Here is a 21637-nt window from a genome sequence, read left to right as displayed (position 1 = left end):
GGATGCTATTCATTATCTTAGTAAGTGAAATAGACGACTTCCATATACAAATCTTGTCTTGAGTTAAAGAAAATCAAGCGTGCACTGATTGATGCTTGTTTACAAGAAAACATTCGAAAAGATCCAAAACAATAGGATGATGTAAGGGAGAAAATGCATGCTAGACAACACATTAGTGTTTTTTAAGCATAAAATAATATAATAGGATTGAGACTTAATGGGATGATAATTAATTTATTGAATTAGATTTTCCCATAAAGGCAATTGTTTGGCTGCAATAACCAATCGGATACCTTTCTTTCTTTGTTTTGTTGTTATAAGTATGATTAGGGCACTCTCTAGCAGCTCTCCCTCTCAATCAAGTTTTAAATAAATTATTCACAGTCGGATTGAAGTATTCATATTTTATTTTATTTTTGCAATTTTTCTAAATTTAAATTTAAAAAAATAATCCTGAAAACAAAAATATTTATCATTTAAGCCAACACTTCTCTAACAAGTATGAAGCAACCATACCTTACATTGTTTATATTTATCATTTAAGCCAACACTTCTCTAACAAGTATGAAGCACCCATACCTTACATTGTTTATATTTATCATTTAAGCCGACACTTCAATCAGTCTAACAAGTATATATGAAGCTACCATACATTATATTAATATTTTTTTAGTGTTTATAGATCATTTTAATACATTGATATCAAAAATAATTTTTAAAAAAATATAAAAAAAATTATTTTAATATATTTATAAATAAAAAACACTTTAAAAATCAACCGCAATAACATATTACTTAATTTCAAATTAAAATTAGTTAAAATTAGTCAAGGTAGCCGACGGTGAAATCAGAGACAAGGAACATATTTGATCAAAGCATGAAATTTCCTTGCAACAACTCAGGAAACCTCTCCTGTTTTTCAACGCTTAAATTAATAGTCGGGCCCTCTCCGCCCACTGTTCTGAGATCTTCTTCTAGGCTTTAAGGATCCACATGTTTGAAGTACCCTAAAGGCCACAGCCTTATATAAATACGAGAGAGTTCTTTCAAGCTTAAACCATCAAACTGGAATCAGCTCAACCACAAGTAGACAACAATATGATCAGGAAAAAGTACCCTTCAAAGCCTGCTCTCTCTTTCTTATCCCTTCTTTTTTTGAAGATTTTATTCTTCTTTGAAATGGGAATGGCCAAGAACTCAACATCTATAATCCCAGTGAATGTAGGTGTGGTTCTTGACTTTGACAATGACTTGGATGGCAAGATTGGGTTGAGTTGCATCAATATGTCTCTCTCAGACTTCTATGACACTCATGGTGATTACAAAACCAGGCTGGTCCTCATCACCAGGGACTCCAAGAACGATGTTGCTGGTGCAGCTGCTGCAGGTTCCCCCTCTCTCCCTCCTCTTTCTTGATTCTGCAGTCAGCTTGCTTCGGTTATAAATCATTGCTCAAACTATGTTTTATGTATGCACTAAGGTACTTAAAACCCTCCTCCCGTTAAATTTTATACGGACGATTCATGAGAAAGTTCTATCACAATCTCTCATTAAATCTAAAATGATATCGTGAACCTTAATCGAGCTGTTTTAATAATACATCTCGATTATTATATATATATATATATATATATCGTGGAGAGCAAATCCATCACCTACTTAGCCAGCACCTAAAGATTTAATGCTTGTTATCTAATTAAACCTATTAGTTCACTATATATGATTATGGAGCAAGCTAATAAAATTATTATATATCATTATATTTGTCCACATCATTTTATTAATTGATGTATTGTTAATTATGTCATTTCATAATTATTATTATATTATTAAATGTGAAAAACATTAAAAACAAAAACTAAAAGAGTAATAGATTTTACTAAAAGATTTAATGCTTGTTATCTAATTAAACCTATTAGTTCACTATATATGATTATGGACCAAGCTAATAAAAATTATTATATATCATTATATTTGTCCACATCATTTTATTAATTGATGTATTGTTAATTATGTCATTTCATAATTATTATTATATTATTAAATGTGAAAAACATTATAAAAAAAAAACTAAAAGAGAGATTTTACTGTACTTTTTTTCACAAAATATTATTTACTATAATAGTGTTTTTTTATATTTTTTAATCCAATCTATGTTTTTTTTTCAATTTCAATTCCATCCTTTAACATTATGTTTATTGGGGATTGAATTTTATAATTTCTTTTAATTTACTTTTTATAAGGTTATCATAATATCATAATTTAAATCTTGGATTTGACAAATTATCTCAGTTAACTAAAGTTTTTTTCTCCTTTTTCTAATTGGTTTTTTTTTCTCTCTCTAAATTTTATTATTTAACATTGGATTGATTAAAAATTAAGTTTCATGGTTTACTTTCTATAAGGTTATTCCTGTCTCATGACTCGAGTCATGGGTTTGGTGGGTTAACCCAGTCTGATTCGAGTTGTTTTTTGTTTTATTTTTAATCAATTTTTTAGTTTCAATTCCATCATTTAATATTAGGGTTATTGGGGATTGAACTTCATAATTGTTTTTCAATTTTTTTATGAGGTTATCTTAGTTTCATAACCTGAACTACGAGTTTAACAAGTTAACTGACTTGAGTTTTTTTCTCCTTTTCCTAATTAACTTTTTTTTTCTTTTAATTTTATCCTTCAACATTGGGTTGATTGAGAATAAGTTTTGTGGTTTATTTTGGTTTGCTTTCTATAAGATTATTCCTATCTCATGTTTCAAGTCATGAGTTTGATGCGTTATCTTGGACTGACTCGAGTTGTTTATTTGTATCGTTTTTTTAATGGATTTTTTAATTTCAATTTCATCCTTCCATATTAGGTTTATTGAAGATTGAACTTCATAATTTTTTTAATCTAATTTTTATGAGGTTATCCCAGTCTCATGATCTAGGCTGCGAGTTTGATGAGCTAACTTGATTGACTTGAGTTTTTTTCCCCTTTTTCTAATTGAATTTTTTTCTCAATTTTTTTCTTCAACATTGGGTTGATTGCGAGTTATGTTTCAATATTTGTTCCGGTTTGCTTTCTATGAGGTTATTTTCATCTCATGAGTCGGGTAATGAATTTGATAGATTAACCTAGGTTGACTCGAGTATTTTTTGTGCCTTTTTTAATCCAAATATTTTTCAATTTTATATTTCAATACTTGGTTTGATTGGGGATTGAGCTTCATAATTTATTTTAATTTTTTTTCTATTGGGTTATCTAGGTCTCATGACTAAGATCGTGAGTTTAGTAGTTTATCTAGGTTTACTTAGGTTATTTTTTTTAATCGATTTTTTTTTAATTTTATCCTTCAATATTAGGATTAAAAAAAATAAAAATATAAAAAAACAAATACATGTTTAGAAGGATAGAGACGGACACACAAATAAATATGTTTCTATAATAATTAGTGCAGCTGGGATTGAGATCCGTGGACATGATACAGGATTGGATTAGTGACGCAGGATACAACAAGAAACAAGGTTTATTATTGCTTAAAACCCTTAAAATAACACACAACAAAACTGTATGGAAGAAACAAGACAATAATAATACAAAAAACATAAAAGTTTTAATGAGTAAAAATAGTTGAAGATGTGAGCCTTTCATTCATAGTTATATTCCTGAAAAATAAATATAGATGACGCTCTTTTAAATAGATCAGAAAATTAATCTATTAGAAAACAACTTAAAGCCTAAAGGCTTAAAAATAATTAAAACAAAATAATTAAATAATCCAAAAAATCGTAGGAACAATTATAAAACTAGTCTAAATAGCAATTTCTAAACCTAATTATGGGAGATCAAATGGTCTGAAAAACAAAAAACAAAATAGTTTCATGTAGAAAAACTGCTTATTACCTGGAGAAATTTGGGCTTGATCTAACTGCCAGATCTCTCATTATCATAGTTTTAAGCTACTAACCTGGTCTGACACGATTAAATTTTATTTTGAATCTAGATCTATTCTATTAGTCTATAAAAGCATCTATTGGACCATCTATATAGTCTGTTTAGTTAGATCTTTACTTGGCTGCATCAGATATCCCAGATCACATCAATGAAAGGAGATGAGGTGTGCTGATTTTTAGATTGCTGTGTCTTATCTTTGTTTAGGACGGGCAGGAGAACCTCAAATGCATAGTATAATCCATTCCTTGATTTCTCTGCATAACCACTATATTAATGATATATCAGAAGTCTAATTTAATATAAAGTGCAAAAAAGTCATAATTAAGTCTCTCTGATTGATCTTTACTGATTATTGAAAATAATTGATCTATACGAGTAATTGTTTTCTTAATCCTTTTACAAGTAAAGCCCTGGACCTGATAAAAAATGTTGAAGTGCAAGCAATCATAGGCCCAACAACATCAATGCAAGCCAATTTTGTTATTGAACTTGGAGAAAAAGCTCAGGTGCCCATTATATCATTTTCTGCATCAAGTCCTTCTCTCACTTCCATCAGGAGTCCCTTCTTCTTCCGAGCTACCCAAAATGATTCAACTCAGGTGAATGCTATAAGTGCATTAGTTCAAGCCTTTGGATGGAGAGAAGCAGTGCCCATCTACATTGACAATGAGTATGGACAGGGAGTGATACCTTATTTAACTGATGCTCTGCAAGCAGTTGATGCTCGTGTACCGTACCGGAGTGTAATTTCTCCATCAGCCACTGATGATCAAATTGTTTCAGAGCTTTACAAGTTGATGACAATGCAAACTAGAGTTTTCATTGTGCACATGTTTCCATCTCTTGGCGCTCGGGTTTTTGCCAAAGCAAAAGAGATTGGCATGGTGAGTGAAGGCTATGTTTGGATCATGACTGATGGTCTAACAGCTGAATTTTTTAGTTCACCAAATGCTTCTGTCACTAATACAATGCAAGGTGCATTGGGTTTGACACCTTATGTGCCAAGAACAAAAGATCTCGAAACTTTTCGAGTTCGGTGGAAAAGAAAATTCCAACAAGATAATCCAGATATTGTTGATGCTGAGTTGAATATTTTTGGCTTACGGGCATATGATGCAGCAACAGCTTTGGCCTTGGCAGTTGAGAAAGCTGGAACTGCAAATTTAGGCTTCCAAAAGGCAAACGTTTCTAGCAATTCATCCACAGATCTTGCAACTCTTGGGGTGTCTTTAAATGGTCCAAACCTCGTTCAAGCTTTATCAAACATTACTTTCAAAGGTCTTACAGGAGAATATCTTTTCGATAATGGACAGTTACAGTCATCAGCTTTCCAGATAATAAATGTGAATGGCAATGGGGGAAGAGAGATAGGATTCTGGACATCAACCAAAGGGATTGTCAAAACATTGAACTCAACAAATAGTATGACTGCGTACTCAGGTTCTAATTCCGATCTTTCAACTGTCATATGGCCGGGTGATACAACTTCTGTTCCCAAGGGCTGGGAGATTCCAACGAATGGGAAGAAGTTGAGAATAGGAGTGCCTGTGAAGGATAGTTTCAATGAGTTTGTGAGAGTGACAAGAGATCCTAGTTCTAACACCACAACCTTTACCGGATACTGCATAGATGTTTTTGATGCTGTTGTCAACGCATTGCCTTATGCTTTGCCTTACGAGTACATCCCCTTTGCCAAGCCTGACGGCGAGCCAGCTGGAACTTACAATGATCTGGTATATCAAGTGTACTTGAAGGTAAAACTTTCACCAACCTTTTCCTGTACTTGATCACATTCAGTTTTATATCTGAAACAAGATTTGAGACAGATTCATGCATTCAAATCTAATTTTTATTGATATCTTGTTTCTTTTGCTTGCTATCAACAGAATTTTGATGCTGTAGTTGGAGATACAACTATTATTTTCAACAGATCCCAGTATGTTGATTTTACTTTGCCTTACACTGAAAGTGGTGTCTCCATGGTCGTCCCTATCGTGGACAACAATAGCAAAAATGCATGGGTTTTCTTGAGGCCTCTGACATGGGATCTCTGGGTGACAAGTTTTTGTTTCTTTATTTTCATTGGATTTGTGATCTGGGTTCTTGAACACAGAATCAATGAAGATTTTAGAGGGCCTGCTTCGCATCAAGCGGGCACTAGCATCTGGTTTTCTTTCTCAACCATGGTTTTTGCACAAAGTAATTTTCCTTTTCCTTTCCCTTTCCCTTTTGAATTTTTCTTCTTTCGTTTAACATATTTGTTTTAGTGTCTCAAACACCAAATTGACTTCATCTTTATTATTTTCAACTATGATTGCAGGGGAGACAGTTGTTAGCAACTTCTCTAGAGCAGTGGTAATCATATGGTGTTTTGTTGTGCTGATTCTCACACAAAGCTACACTGCCAGTCTAACTAGTTTACTTACAGTCCAGCAGCTGCGGCCTACAGTTACTGATGTACACGAGCTCATTAAGAAGGGGGAGTATGTAGGCTACCGGGGGGGTTCCTTTGTTCAGGGAATCCTATTAGATCAGTTGCATTTCGACAAGTCCAAGCTCATTGTGTATAATACCACAGAACAATGGGATGACCTTTTATCAAAAGGAAGTGGAAATGGTGGTATTGCTGCTGCTTTTGATGAAGTACCATTTACGAGGCTCTTTCTGTCGAAGTATTGCTCTAAATATGCGGTGATTGATCCTACATTTAAAACAGGCGGTTTCGGATTTGTAAGTACATTCACCCCTCTCCATTTCTCTGTATGTAATGTAAGTGCAAAGTTTGTCAACCCTGATAAAGACTGGCTTGCTGCTTTGTGTTGCGATTTTCAGGCCTTCCCTAAAGGTTCTCCTCTGGTACCAGATGTATCAAGGGCAGTTCTAAACATGACAGAGGGAGATAAAATGAGGGAAATCGAGAATGCTTGGTTTGGAAAACAAAGCAATTGTCCAGATTCCAGCAACTCGGTTACATCTAACAGCCTTAGTCTCAAGAGTTTCTGGGGCTTATTTTTAATTGCTGGAGTAGCATCCCTCTTAGCTCTCATTATATTCATGGTCATGTTTGTCTACAAGGAAAGGAAAGTGTTGAGGCCTCTAAATTCCACAATTTCCATAAGGAGAAAACTCAGCAATTTCTTCAGGATCTTTATTCAGAGGGACTTAAAATCCCATACTTTCAGAAAAAGTGGGCTGGATGACCGCAATGGCACTAGTCTGCCTACTATGGGTGCGCCGAGCCCATCGGCCTCTTCAGTTCAAACTAGTTATTTCCCTGGAGATGGAGATCATTCTTCTACAGAGTTTGTTGATTCCAGTCCAGATTGTCAAACATCTCAAGAGGTAGTAATAAATATTGATCAACTTACAAACCCAAATCAAGAAAGACTAGCAGCTTTTGAAGTGGAACATGATCACAATTGACTTTCATATGATACCATTGACAGTTTGACAGTGGGAAACTTATAGACCTGTAGATGCATTGTAGCATTGTAATATAATTGTCCAAAGGAACATGCAGGAGGCAATACTATAGAATACATATTACTCTGTTTGATTTCCTCGTTTGTGACACTGGAACTTCAAATTCTACTATTGAATTACTATATATAACATATTTATAGCTAGGTAGGATCAAACTGAGTTTCAGAATTAGTAAATTATTATCACAAATTATAGATTTTCTTCAGCAATTTCCCAAGATACTGTGGAAATGCAAGCAGTTGCATACCTTGTTTGCGGCCAAATAAATTCTACAGACTTTCCAGAGATATTATATTGTGAAAACGTAAACAAAAGCATTATCCAAAATTAAGTTACCATGTTTTAAAGAAACCCCCCTCATATTTCCAACCATCTGTTAGAGAATAATATAAATCATATCCTGGGACCTCACCTAATAGCTTAAGTTATTGGGTTGAGATGGTTCTTTGACATGGTATCAGAGCCTTGATGACCAAGCGGTCACGAGTTCGAATCTCACCATCCCTATTTATTTGATAAAAATTAAGCACAAGGTAATGTGGGCTTGTGCAAGTTTCAAGCCTAAAGGGCTTTCACTTGAGGGGGTGTGTTAGAGAATAATATAAATCATATCCTGGAACCTCACCTAATAGCTTAAGTTATTGGGTTGAGATGGTTCTTTGACACCATTTTTATGTTTTTGTCTGGATTTTTATTAAATTGTTTGGAAACAAATTAGAGGATGAAGAAGAGGTACCCTTCAAAGCATATTCTGGTAATCTTGTTCCTTTCTTTAAGGATATTGTTCATAGAAATGGGGTTGGGCCAAAACTCAACAGCATATGTTGGACTTGGAATGTTTTGATGTCAATATTGCTTTGAGTTGCATTATAATGTCCCTCCCTGACTTCTATATGCCACTCATAGTGACTACAAAACCAGGCTGATCCTCACCACTAGGGATTCCAAGAGAGATGTTGTCGGAGCAGCTGCCGCAGGTCCTTTTCTACGAGTGTGTTTGGTATTGCGGTAGCTGTTATAGTTGTGTTTGAAAAAAGTTGTTTTATAAAAAGTATTTTTAATTGAGGCTGGTTTGAAAAAATAGATGTTGGTTAAAACTGTGGTTAAAATTGAGGTTGAAGAAAAAGTAGTTTTAATGTGTTTGGTTAAGAATGCTTTTGAAATTGAGGTTATAAAATAATTTTAAAAAATATATATTAATATTAATGGTTTTTAATTTAAATTTTATGGATTTAACTATTGTTATTACATCATGAAATAAATCACACTTAAAAAAATTACTTTAACAAAAAACTATCTACAATTCCATTACGTACAAAATTCATCCGACAAGAACTACAAAATTAGATAAAATATTATCAAGAATAAAATTAAAATTACACTACGAGTAAATTTAATTCACCTTAATTTAAAAAAAATAAAAAAAATTGTTAAGTGAAATCAATTAACTACATTGGTTAAAAAAAAAAAAAAAAACATGATCACTGAACTGTGGAGGCATGCTCCACTATTCACTGAACAGTAGAGCTGCCATAGAAAAAGCAGCAATTTGCTGCTTTTTATTTTTCTGTTGTCAGAACACAATAAATTGAGGGACCCACACATAATAAACTATTTTTTTTATTTAACCAAACACTCAGCCATTGCGTTTCTTCATATACACAACCTCTACCTCTCCAAGAGAGATGTTGTCGGATGGTCTGAGGTAACCGTTAGTATGCCATTGGGGTTTAGATGATGGGTCTGTGGGTAAGCCAAAAAGAGATGCATAACAGTGGTCATATATTCGGAGGCGACTTCCCTCACTCAGCTGCCAGTGGTTCTTCTTTAATGTAATTAAATACAAATATAATTTCAACAATATTTTTAATTAAATAGATTTCCTAGTATCGAGGATAGTGGCACAACTGGGTTTTCACGGTTCTGCTGCTAGTAATGGTGTTTGGATTTTGGGAAGCGATCGGATGGTTTGCGGGCTGTCTGTCGGTTTGAAAGGAGGAAGAAGGGGACAGGGCATCTAATATATGTAATTCTAAATTTTAAGGTTGTCTTATTTGTTAGGTGAAGGGTAAAAGGAATCTTTTGTTTTCATATTTTTATTTTGATGGGACAGTGCAGGTTGATAGCACTTAATATTTTATAAAGCATTTTGTAATTTTAGATAATGCTTGAAATTACATTAATTATTGTTTTCTAAAATATTTTTTATTTAAAAATATATTAAACAATATTTTTTAAATTAATACATTCAAATAATTTAAAATTAAAAATTATATGTGAAAACAAACATTAAAGATGTGGTCTAGGAATAGTCTTTTGTCGCTAATCCATGTACTTTTAATAGTGTGTTTGGCTTGAAGGTAAATGTGATGGTTTTTTTTTTTTTATTTAAGGTATAACATCCTTTAACATAAACCACATCTCAAAAAACTAAAAACATTACTTTTTATTCTAAAAAAACACAAGCTATCTATCATCCAAATACACTTTTAAGTCTTAATTCTTAGCTGGCTCTAGTTTGGGAGTGCGAAACAAACAATAAAATATTTTTTAAAAAAAAATAACTACAACTCAATATTATTATAAAAAAACAATAAAATATTTCCTTCTCAACCATAGGTTTTGCACAACGTAATCTTCCTCCCCCTTATGAATCTCTTCTCCTGTTATGAAGCAGTACTCCAATATATATGTCTCAAATGATAGAAGCAAAAAATTTCTACCCATTAAAATTTCACTATGTATTATTTTTATTTTATTTTTTATTAAAAAAAATAATAAAAATAACACACTATGTTATTTATTTCAATTTTTTTAATTAAAAAATAAAATAAAATAGAAATAAATAACATAGAAAATAAATGAGTTTTCATATATTTCTTGGTCAATGAAAGGTAAGATTAGATATTCAAGATATGTCTTGTCATAAATACAAGATCATACCAATAAAAAACAATCAATAAAATCATGTAATGTGGTATTAAAAAAAGCTTGAGAGCTCATATAAACCTCTATAAATAGAAGTCTCAACCAAGAAAAAGAAGTAAGGAATTTTTGGAGATGCAAATTTATTCAAGAGAAGCTTTTTAAACAAGAAATCTCTCTCTTCAAGTAATTAAAGAAGTTCTCTCAAAAGTTTTCAAGCCTCTTTCATCTACGCTTGAGGACTATAAAAAACAAGCTTTGTTGAATCAAGACTAAACGCTCTATAGAAGTTCTTCAATAACACTTTGAAAACAAATCAAAAGTACTCATTCAAAGCATTAAATTATTAAATCTCACTTCACAATACACACCAAAATTGGAGTTCTTGCAAAGCACAAATCTTGGTTTAATTTCACAAATAAATCAAGTCAGCATATACCAAATTCAAGAGAAAAATCAAATGATTGTCTTATTTTTTGAAAGAATATTTTATATAGATATCATACATGGTCATATATTTAATAAAATCATATATTTATAAACATATGCTTATTTAATTTCAGGTTCTCAAAATTGTGTCTGGCTCATGCATCAAATTAACCAGTTTATGTTTATATATATTTACAGAAGAAACTGTGGTTAGCAACTTGTCTAGAGTAGTGGTAATCATATGGTGTTTCGTTGTGCTGATCCTCACACAGAGTTGCACTGTCAGCTTAACAAGCTTGCTTACAGTCCAGAAGCTGCTGCCTAAAATCCACAGATGTAAATGAGCTCATTAGAAGGGGGGAGTATGTGGGCTATCAGAGAAGTTCTTTTCTTCTGGAAATGTTGTTATATAGGCTTGGGATTCGAAGAGTCCAAGCTCATGGGGTATAAATCTTATGAAGAATACGACAACCTTTACTCCAGAGGAAGTGGAAGTTGTGGTATTGCTGCTGCTTTCGGCGACTTGCGATATGCGAAAGTGTTTCTGTCAGAGTATTGCACTAAATACACCGCAGGTGCTCCTACATTTCAAACAGGCGGTTCTGGCTTTGTAAGTTCACTTTCCTATTTCTCTGTTTTGCTAATGCTCATTTAAGTGCATACATAGTTCATACTGTTAGAAAATTCATAAAAACCATTCTTGGGCCTCAGCGTTGAGACGATTCTTCGTTTTGTGACTTTCAGGTCTTCCCTAAAGGTTCTCTTCTTGTGCCTGATATATGAAGGGCAATACTAAATTTAACTGGATGAGGTAAAATAAAGAAAATCGAGAATGCGTGGTTAGGCAAGCAAAGCAGTTGTCCATTTCATCTACTAGCCATAGTCTCAAGAGTTTCGGGAGATTATTTTTAATTTCAGGAATAGCTGCACTTTCTGCTCTTATTATCTTCGATTCCAGAGCTTCCATATGGACTAGAATTCGAAATTTGTTAGGAATCTTATTTCAAAGGGACTCAGTCTACAGAATTTCTAGACAAATCGAACGGAATGATGACCACAGTGGAATTAATCTGCCTGAATTTGTCACGCCAAGCCCACCGGTGGATTCAGCTTACACAGAACTTCCTGGAGATCCATCCTTAACTGAGGAGGACTCGAGTCCACCTACATAAATATTAGTCAAGCTTAGGCATGATTCACATCTATTTTCTGAAATGCGGAACCAAACCCGACTTCTAAATAATAAGCTAACAGCGTAAAAAACTACCTTTTTATTTTATTGAAAAAAAAGGGAAAAAAACTAACACCAATACCTTTCTGTATCTTATTTTTATTTAAAAAAAAAAACAAAAAACAAAATAAAAAATAAAAAATAAAAGGATACCAAACAGCCCCTTACATTATTATAGAATCTAGAGAATTGGGTTGAGGAGGCTGGGACTTGATGCTTTTTATTTTTCAAATCTTCAAATATTCCACTTATCAATCAACTTATTTTGTATTAAAATGCATTTACTCAAAAGGTCTATCAATAAAGAGGTCAAGAAAAAGATGACTCATTATAAAAACTCATGGAAAAAAGGGTTGGCAATTAGATGTTTGACCCAGCTCCTTTAGGCCCCACAATATACCAGGTTCAAGCGCATGTGAATCTAGGAGGATGCCAAACTCATTTTCTTTGAGCTCAGCCACGTACCAGGGCCAAGCACTGTGAATCTGACAAGATGCCAGACCTAACTCCCCTGGGCTCAGTTATATGGCAGACCCAAATGCTTGTGGGTTTGACAATATGTCAGACCCAACTTTCTTGGGCTTAGTTATACGCTAGACCAAGGTGTCTTTAGACCTAGAAGGATGTTAGGCTCAATATCCTTGGGTCTAGGATCGTCCCAGACCTAAATGTACAATAAGGCAACCCAGGTTCATCATCTCCCTATGCTCTATCATTGTAAAATTCCTCTATGAGTTGGCTATGTGTCAATCAACATTAATACTGATTATAAGGGTTGATCTCATCAGCATTAATGTTGTGTACGAAATGACATAGGATTACCTTCTATAGACATGTGATATTCCCCTCAACATTAATTCTATGTAAGAAGACACTTACATTAACGTAATGTTGATGTAAGAGACTCCCACCTCATTTGGATGTGAAAAAGAAAGACTTTCGAACCCTAAAATAAAACTTCAAGGTACAAAGTTATAAAACTTTTTTAACGACCCAAGTAAGGGGTTCACGATCTTCATTCTCTTACAACATATTCTCAGCATTTATCATATATGAGCTAACAACAAACATTTTTATTTTTAGAATTTAATGTTTATTTAGTACAACTTCTCACTATGAAGTTACTAACTTAATTATTGAAGGATTCCGAACTCCCACTAACATAGTCTATTTTGCAGGAACCAAGGCCTCTGTCTCCAATCTTCTAGGCCATCAGTTATGAAGAATAGAAAATTAACATGAATATGTACATCCTTCATTGTCCAAACGTCCAAACACTCAAACGTTTAAAAAACTCAGGTTACTTAGCATACTAGATTCTAGAGCATCATCACCAACCATTCAATTTTCGCATTATAAGAATTTTTTTTACAGCTTCCTAAATTCACATTCAAGGTGATAACATGCGAGCACAATGTTCTAAGAAATTTCAGATATTAAATAAGTCATCCGCAGTTATATGTATTTACAATTTGATAATATCTTAGAAAATTCAAACCCAAGAAGATAAGGGGCCGGGGACCGGAGCCCCTTACCAACGACACCTTAAAAATTAGAATCCGAAGCTAATGTAAACGCATGTACTTTGATTTAGTCAAGGTAAACGCAATGAAATAAGACAACAAATATCTTTGATTAGTATTAATCCCACTCCATAGAATCATACGCGATATATCCATATATCCAAGTGCATCTGCTTTGCCTGTCTTCTTGACATTAGATGTCAATATGAGAAATTTCCAAGTAAATGCAAATGGGTCGGAATCCTCCTCTTCCAAATTTTTTATTTTCACATTTGATGATGTGGGTATGAATCAGCTAGACGGTTGATTTTCAAGAGGAGGTATTGCACGTTCCACCTTCAGGTTCACAGTATCTTGACAAGTTTTGTATTGAAAAAGCGTTTCATGAGAAGAAAATGGTACCTAAAATTTATAGGAATCTCGATTCCTTTAAGGTATATCCTCGACTCTTAGTCTATATGAAATATTAGTTGATAAGTCCCTAAATGCAAGATTTTTAAAAATAAAATTGATGTGTTAGATAATTAATTAATTTTTAATTTAAGCAGTTTTATTTATTCTCTCCGGCCAAGATATTTGATGATCTGATATAAAAAGTCTATAATCCATAAATCTTATCTTTTTATAAAGATAAGGAGTTGAAGTATAACTTCATTTTTATAATATTTTAAGTTATATTTTATTTAAAAATAATATGTATTGAATTAATATAAAATACTAAAAAAATTTGTGTGGAGTACTAGAAAAAACTTTGAAAAACATGTTGAGCTTGAGGCGTGTGCCCAAGTTCATAAAGGTGTGAGGGTACATGTTCAGCACCCCTAAAAAATTAGAACGTGTCGCACCTAACACCCTAATTAAATGGGTCTAGGTGTTATGCCTAGACCATCTAGACTTGCGTCATGCTCCACTTAAAATAATTGGGTCCATGTACAATATCCGGACCCATTAAGGGGTGCTTGGGCCAGCACCAGAAAATTAATTGGGTTTAGGCGCTACGTGTGGACTGGAGGTGAGTGCACGTTTCTATAAACGCCACCAGTAATAATGTTGACCCAGATTTACTTGATGACTGGTCTGTTAAAAGAAAGTCTCACGTCTGGCCTCCCCGGTGGAGAAAAAAATTATATCTAATTTGCACTTGTTACGTGTTTCCCTTCAACTTTGGCCCTTGTATTAGACAGAGATCTGAAACATCAAAATTCTTCTTTCATCAAATTTTAAAAAAGGATGCACAAATGTTGCAATTTATCAAAGGAAAAATTGCTAATTCAATCAGTTTTGTTTACAGGCATGGATGAATTTGCATAGCTTATCTAACAAAAATATGAACCATGAAACTCAAAGAAAAGTCTCGAGTTCATGGATTACCGAACGTTTCCTGGGACAGTTCCAGCAGAGAAGACAACTCCAGATCTGCTGAGGACAGCCTCCTTCGAACACGCTCAGAAAACCGACCGGACCTGAAACACGGTGATCTTTGTTAGTGTCAGCTACAAAGGGAGAAAAGAGGGAAAAAAAAGTTGTCGAAATCCAAAAAACAGCAGGCATGTTGGGAATCGGGAATGATGTGCATGGGATTGATCACGGATTTGTGCTTGTTCGAATGAGATCTCTGAAGTAATGGAATGCAAAGAATCAAGTGAAAAACAGATACTTCCAAATTGTAATTTTGGAAAATGAGCATAAATTCAGAAAACAAAATCAGCATGCTAAGCAATCCAAGTTCCAAGTGTTTTGCAAACAAAAGAAATCCATCTTTTGAACAAACACGTGCAAAAGGAGTAATCTAGTAATATTCCTTCATTAGAGCTTTCCACTACTTGCATTTTCAAAGCATTCCCGTAAGGCTTGACCCAAAAACCTGAAAGCAGCTTGCTTGTGCAGTCGAGTATCTCTGTTATAGGGCTCAGGCTCAAGTTTCCAGTTGCGATATTGAAACAAAAATTATAATTAAAGGAAAGAACATTCAACCAGATAAATCTTAAAATTTAAGACTACCATTAATTAAGAATCATTTTTATTGTATTTTGAACTAACAATACACTAAGCAAGCAAGTAAAATCCTCACGGTTCAAAAATCAGCCTAGACAGATAAAAGGGAATTGGGGAGGGGGGTCTTTCTCCAAAATACAGAGCCAGTCAATCCCTAAATGAGACCAACAAAATCAAACCCTAAATGAAACCAGAATCAAGAGAAAGAATGGCACCTTTGACATGCTTTGATGATATCTAAGCAATAAACAAACACACAATCTTTTCTGTATCCCTCCATTCCTTTTTAGGATTAAATCATCAACCCTTATAAATCCACAGTGTAGATGAGTCTGTATCCGCAGTGCGTGCTACAGTAAAAACTTTTTTTTTTTTTTTTTTCGTAATGTAATTGTAATTTTGTAATGTAATTGTAATTTTATAGTGCCGAGGATAGTGGCACGACTGTGTTTTCACGGTTCTGCTGCTAGTAATGGTGCGGAGATATCTGGTGTTTGGATTTTGGGAAGAGATCGGATGGTTTGTGGGCTGTCCGTCGGTTTGAAAGGAGGAAGAAGGGGGCAGGGCATCTATGGGTTATCAGCTGGAGTTTGGCGTTGGCTTGATGGTGTGGAGGAAGAGTGTGGCACGGCTGGTGGGTCTGGCGCAACTGGTTCTCTTCTGGTGGAGGGAGAAGTGGGAAGGGGTAGAGATGTAATTTTAATTTTTGAGGTTGTCTTATTGGTTAGGTGAAGAGTCTGTTTTCATTTAGTTTTTTGACGGGACAGTGGTTGATAGCTATTAATATTTATTAAAACATTTTTTAGTTTTAGATAATGTTTGGAATTACAATAACTATTGTTATTGAAATGGTTTTTATTTAAGAATATATTAAATAATATATATTTTTTATTTTTAAAATTTATTTTATATTAATACATTAAAATAATTTTAAAATAAAGTAAAAAAAAAATGAGTTGTAGTTTACATTCCCATTCATTGAAAAAACAAAATTGGTCTAGAAATAGTTTTTTGTTGCTGGCTCTAGTTTGGCAGTGCTGAAATGATAGATTTGTTAAAATTTATTTTTTAAAATATTTTTTTTATTATTTTCATATTAAAATTTAATTTTAAAAAATAAAAAAAATATATTTTTAATACATTTACAAAAAAAATTATTTTTTAAAAAATAACTTAATACTTTTTTAATCATAAATAAATAACAAAAATTCTATTATTATTGTAAAAACAAATAAAAAACAAGTCTGCTAAACTCTGGGAGATTCCTTTTTTATCAATATATGATATTGTCTCGCCTCAGATCCAAGTCTTGAACCAATTTATTAAAATGGTTGGCTTTGACTCTTCCAAATCATGAATATCCTAGCAATAACGGTGAGGAAACCAGACTTTTTAAGGTCCACAACTTTACAAATAAGGGATATCTCCTTCCAAGCTTAAACAAAAACTATTAGCTAAGCTAGAGTCAGCACGACCATAGGTGGACAATATGATGAAGAAAAACCATTCAAAAGCTGTTCTCTCCTTCTTTTTTACTATCGGAATCTCGGGTTTATAATTAGCAACGCAAAAGCGACACCATCAAAACAACACACCTATGCTAACCTTTAGAACATACATATCATAAAACAAATTATATAAAATACATAGCATTTTATAAACTTTCAAAATATCTCTTCATCATATAAAAACAAAACAAGGATTCATAATACGTGTTACATTATATAACACCCAAACTTTAGATAAAATAGTGTAATAGTGAAGCATTCTAAGACAAATTAAAAGTAAACATCGTGGAAACAAGCAAGACATGCCAAACAAAAATGAAGAAGGAGGAACAAACAACAAGATCAACCTGCTAACATAAACTATGAGGGAATAACATCTAATATAAAATGAGGGATGAGTTCAACCAACTCAACGAGGAATAACATTTAATATACATCTTAAATATTAATAATTTATAAGTCATACATATCTTAATATAAATATACATACTAAGCATATTAACATATGGTAGTGAAATACATGTTGAAGATCAGATGACACCCAAAGATAATCCGATGACACCAAAGGTGACCATTTTGGGATAATTGGGCGCGCACATGCTGGTGTCTCTCTCACCAATTAGGAATACAGATACGATGTGCATAAAGACTAACTACACTCCGTTAGTATGAAGTTACTAACAAGTTCAATATCTAGACATAACAGATTATCAAAGCAATGAGTGTTATATCAAATATAATTAAAGCAAATACATATTCAAGAAACTAATGAGTACTTGGAAAATAAATCAACATATATATAGATATTCAAGAATATCATCTATACTCATCATATAATCAACATGCATAATTTATTTCTATTACATGTATATTAAAAATTATCCTACTCACTCGAAAAAATATAGAAGTAAAAAGAATATTAGATGAAAAACCCGAAAAATTCTATAGAGATCGTTAGAAGAACCAACAATAAAAATACATATTAAACTAAAAAAACAACACAAATAAAAGATTCTAATGCATATAAGAGAATCAGGTTTAGTCTACTAAGTTTAGGGATTAAAATAACAAATTTCCAAAAAACAGGAACCAAAAACATGATTTTACCAATATTGGAGGACCAAACTATAAATACATAATTATACTAAAATTTCATCCATAATCCATCCTCAACTCGATCTAGAATCTCAATTTACGTTCTAGGGACCAAATTGTAAAATTTCAAAGTTTAGGGACTAAAATGTAGATTTCCAAAATTGATGGACTAAACAGTAAATTACACATCAATTATCAAAATGAGATTCATCTTTCAATTCAAGTTTTTTTAAAATATTTTGTTTTAGTTGTTGTTTCAATTTCCCTAATTTTTACTTGTACGCTCAGGTTCAAGAAAAGTTATAATAAAAATTCCAGTATCTTTCCCTTAATTACCAAGACTAGTATAGATGACATTCCTAGTTTGAATCTCATTACTTGAATTTTCTAACCCAGATGTAAGTGTGCAATTGATTAGGGACCTTGAGTTAGCGGGCTCTTCCTAGTAGTTTGGCTCTTGAAAATAGCCATCGTGGATAACAAGTCGTGATTCGTGTCCAGAAATATATATATATATATTATATATATATATATATATAAAAAATACAAGCTCAGTAGCATACTTAATGTGAGCTTATATGAAGTATTTCAATATCTTTAGCTAGTGTAGAAGATGGATGATTGAGATTTAGATAGCAAACAAGAAGTAGGTGACAGTATAAACTCTATTTATTTTGCATTTCAAAAGCGTTTTTAAAAGAAATTGATTTTTTATTTTTTTCTTTATTTCAAATTAATTTTTTGGTGTTTCTAGATTATTTTGATGTGTTGATGTTAAAAATTATTTTTTAAAATAAAAAAATATTATTTTAATACATTTATATATAAAAATATTTTAAAAAATAACTGCAAACTTGATATGAGATGGCGTTGTGTGTTGAAAAAAAATTTGTGACATGACTGTTGCTACCCAATTTTGACCCATGTTTTTGATATATTTTCAAAAAAATTCCAAAAAATAGAGAAAAACAAAGAAAATCCAAAAAATATGTTTTTAATATATTTTCGTCATTTTAGCATTTTCAACGTCGTCTAAAAAGAATTTAATTTTTTCAAACGCGTTCGACTTTTCACTCGTCGTTTTTAAAATCATTGATTTTCCTCATCGAGTCGACGTTGATATTGCTCATTTTCAAAAAATACAAAAAAAACAAGAAAAATCAAATTTTACAAAAAAAGAAAGTTAAGGGACCAATTTTGAAAACTTGGCAATATTTTTTTGCCTATAAATACTGGTTTCCAACACTTACAAGGGGGGAGGACAATTTTGTAAAGGGGGGAGAAACACAAAAAACCCTAAACTTATCTCTACCCAAAGGCAGCCGCCGGAGTCCCCCAGCCCCTTTGATTTTTTATTTTTATCTTCTTCCTTCCCCCAGCCACAGCTTCCCCACACACGGCCAAACAACCCCCAAACACCCTTGACATTTTTTTCTCTCTTTCGAAACCAGCCAAACAGCCTGCACTTCCTGGACTTAATTTTTTTCTGACAGACCCGACCAAAGGTTCTGCTCCCTCACCAGCACAACCCCGGACCCGGCATCTCCCTCACTCTTCCAGTCCTGGCCCCATTTTCTTCTCCTTTTCCAGCCAACAAAACCGGAGCAGCAGACAGCCGGTTCTCTCCTCTTTCAGCCACAAATCAGCTCCCTCCTCCACAAATCCTCCCTCTCAGCCGTTCCTTTTTCCCTTGGCCACCACAACTCCCCCTGTTTTTGTTCCTCTGATTTGCTCCACTCGGCTGGCCAAACGACAGCAGCAACAAGATCTGCCATCGGCAGAAGAAGAAACCCACCGCTGGAAACAGAGAACAACGGGGAAATGACAGCAGCGACGGCCCCATCCTCGTGCAGCGGCGCCATGTTCCTCCAGTAGCAGCAGCCGGGCAACGAACAGAGCCCATCACAGCGGCGGCCGATCTCCTCCAGCACACCACAGAACCGGTCACCCCGTCTCCATCAATCAGCCCCCATACGGCGGCGCCCACAGAAGCAGCCTCACCTACGACTGAGAATCAACGGCTGGACCTGTAACCAGAGAGAAGCCGATCCGAAACGGAGAAGAAGAGAGAAAAACGCAGATCTGTCAAGGAAAGAAAAAACTTAAAATCGATTGCCCTTGCTGTGTTGTTTGAGATTTGCAGGTGACGGACAGCAGGGATTGAAGAGAGGAATAAGCAGTTACAGACCCCCCTATTTTCGGTTTGTTTTCACGGCGGCGCGTGGGTCCACGCGCCGCCATTTGCGGTGGTGCGTGAGGACCACGCGCCGACACTGTTCCAGCGCTAGAAACCCTGCTGAAAACTGTTCCGGCAACTCCAGAAGTCCGTTTGCCACTGTTCTGAATAGTTTTAGATTGTTTTGTAATTTTCAATGTAATATTTGTTTGATTTTGAGTTTTCTTTATAATGTGTAATCTGTATAAATGTGGATGTAAAAAAAAAAAAAAAATAGTAAAAAAGAAAAGAAAAGAAAAAGGGAAAGTGATAATAAAAACAAAAAACAAAAAAAAAGAAATGTTTGTGTGTGCTTGTATGTTGTTTTTTTATTTATTTATGTTATTGAATTAAAAATCAAAAAAGGACAAAAAGAATTATTGTTAATTTAAATATGGTTAAATATCTCAAGACAAATAAAATCAAGTTGTATTTTCCATGAAAATATGAGGACAAGTTTCTACATATATTCGGGATTTAATAACTGATTTATTCAAGCCTAAGAATTTAATTAATATTTTAAATTTTCAAATCACATCAGAACACGAAGCAGCTTATCTCAGGTAGGGTGTGTTAGGGGTGCTAATACCTTCCCTAACCACAACCAGTCCCTTACCCATGATCTCTGACAAGACCAGTACATCAGGTTTCCTAGTAGCCCTCAATAAATTACTAGGTGGCGACTCCCACGAACGAATTCAAAGCAAACGCAACAACGAGAAAAATCGCCAGCCGATGTCACGCGCCTGGATTTTTTTTGGGGTGCGACAGAATGGCGACTCCACTGGGGAAAAGGTATTGTTTTCAACTTTATCGGACTAAGCTTTGTGTTTTGATGTGTTTAAGTTTTTTTTTGTACTTTGTTTTATTTTATTTGTGTTTTATTCATGCATTGTATATAATTCTCTCATGCATCACAAGTTTTAATTTTTGAAAGCACACACAAGCTTTAGGTTAGGTGGGGGACTAGCAGCTTACCTTATGACTTGAGTCAAGGTTGAAGTTTGTGTAAACCCCAACTCTTCGTTGAGTGCTTAGACTGGTAATAGTTGGACACGTGCCAACCCATTACCTACTGGGCCCCTATATTGCCTTTACGAGGGCAATCACTGGGACAACAAGAGACCCTTTTAGAGACCAAGTAGCAAACCTACCCTGTCTCACGTAAAATAAATAGAACCTGTCCTTAAGTTGTATGTGCTATCGTTGTTTGCATCTGGGCAAAATCACGATTCTTGTTCCATCATACAAGAGTTACGACTATATTGTCACCCCTCGAAGGGCGAGTTCATCATAT

At 33.8% G+C, this 21637-nt stretch overlaps 1 protein-coding gene and 1 long non-coding RNA gene across 2 annotated transcripts; one reads left to right on the top strand and one right to left on the bottom strand.

The window, feature by feature from the left end:
* Nucleotides 1-1071: 1071 nt before the first annotated feature.
* On the top strand, nucleotides 1072-7403 carry LOC118051175 (glutamate receptor 2.8). The gene is made up of 5 exons (XM_035061742.2): nucleotides 1072-1387; nucleotides 4345-5690; nucleotides 5823-6135; nucleotides 6257-6666; nucleotides 6769-7403. Exons 1-5 carry the CDS (start codon nucleotides 1099-1101, stop codon nucleotides 7357-7359), a joined length of 2949 nt encoding a protein of 982 aa, XP_034917633.1. The 5' UTR covers nucleotides 1072-1098; the 3' UTR covers nucleotides 7360-7403.
* Nucleotides 7404-14716: 7313 nt separating this feature from the next.
* Nucleotides 14717-16259, bottom strand: LOC118051176 (uncharacterized). Its single transcript, XR_004687999.2, has 2 exons — nucleotides 15738-16259; nucleotides 14717-14990 (listed from the first exon to the last, which is right to left on the bottom strand). It is a non-coding gene; the product is annotated as an uncharacterized lncRNA (long non-coding RNA).
* Nucleotides 16260-21637: the final 5378 nt, after the last annotated feature.

Source organism: Populus alba, chromosome 18, assembly GCF_005239225.2.
Source record: "Populus alba chromosome 18, ASM523922v2, whole genome shotgun sequence".
NCBI lineage: Eukaryota > Viridiplantae > Streptophyta > Magnoliopsida > Malpighiales > Salicaceae > Populus > Populus alba.
The sequence above is the reverse complement of the archived record's forward strand: the minus strand, read 5'-3'. Positions and strand labels throughout refer to the sequence as shown.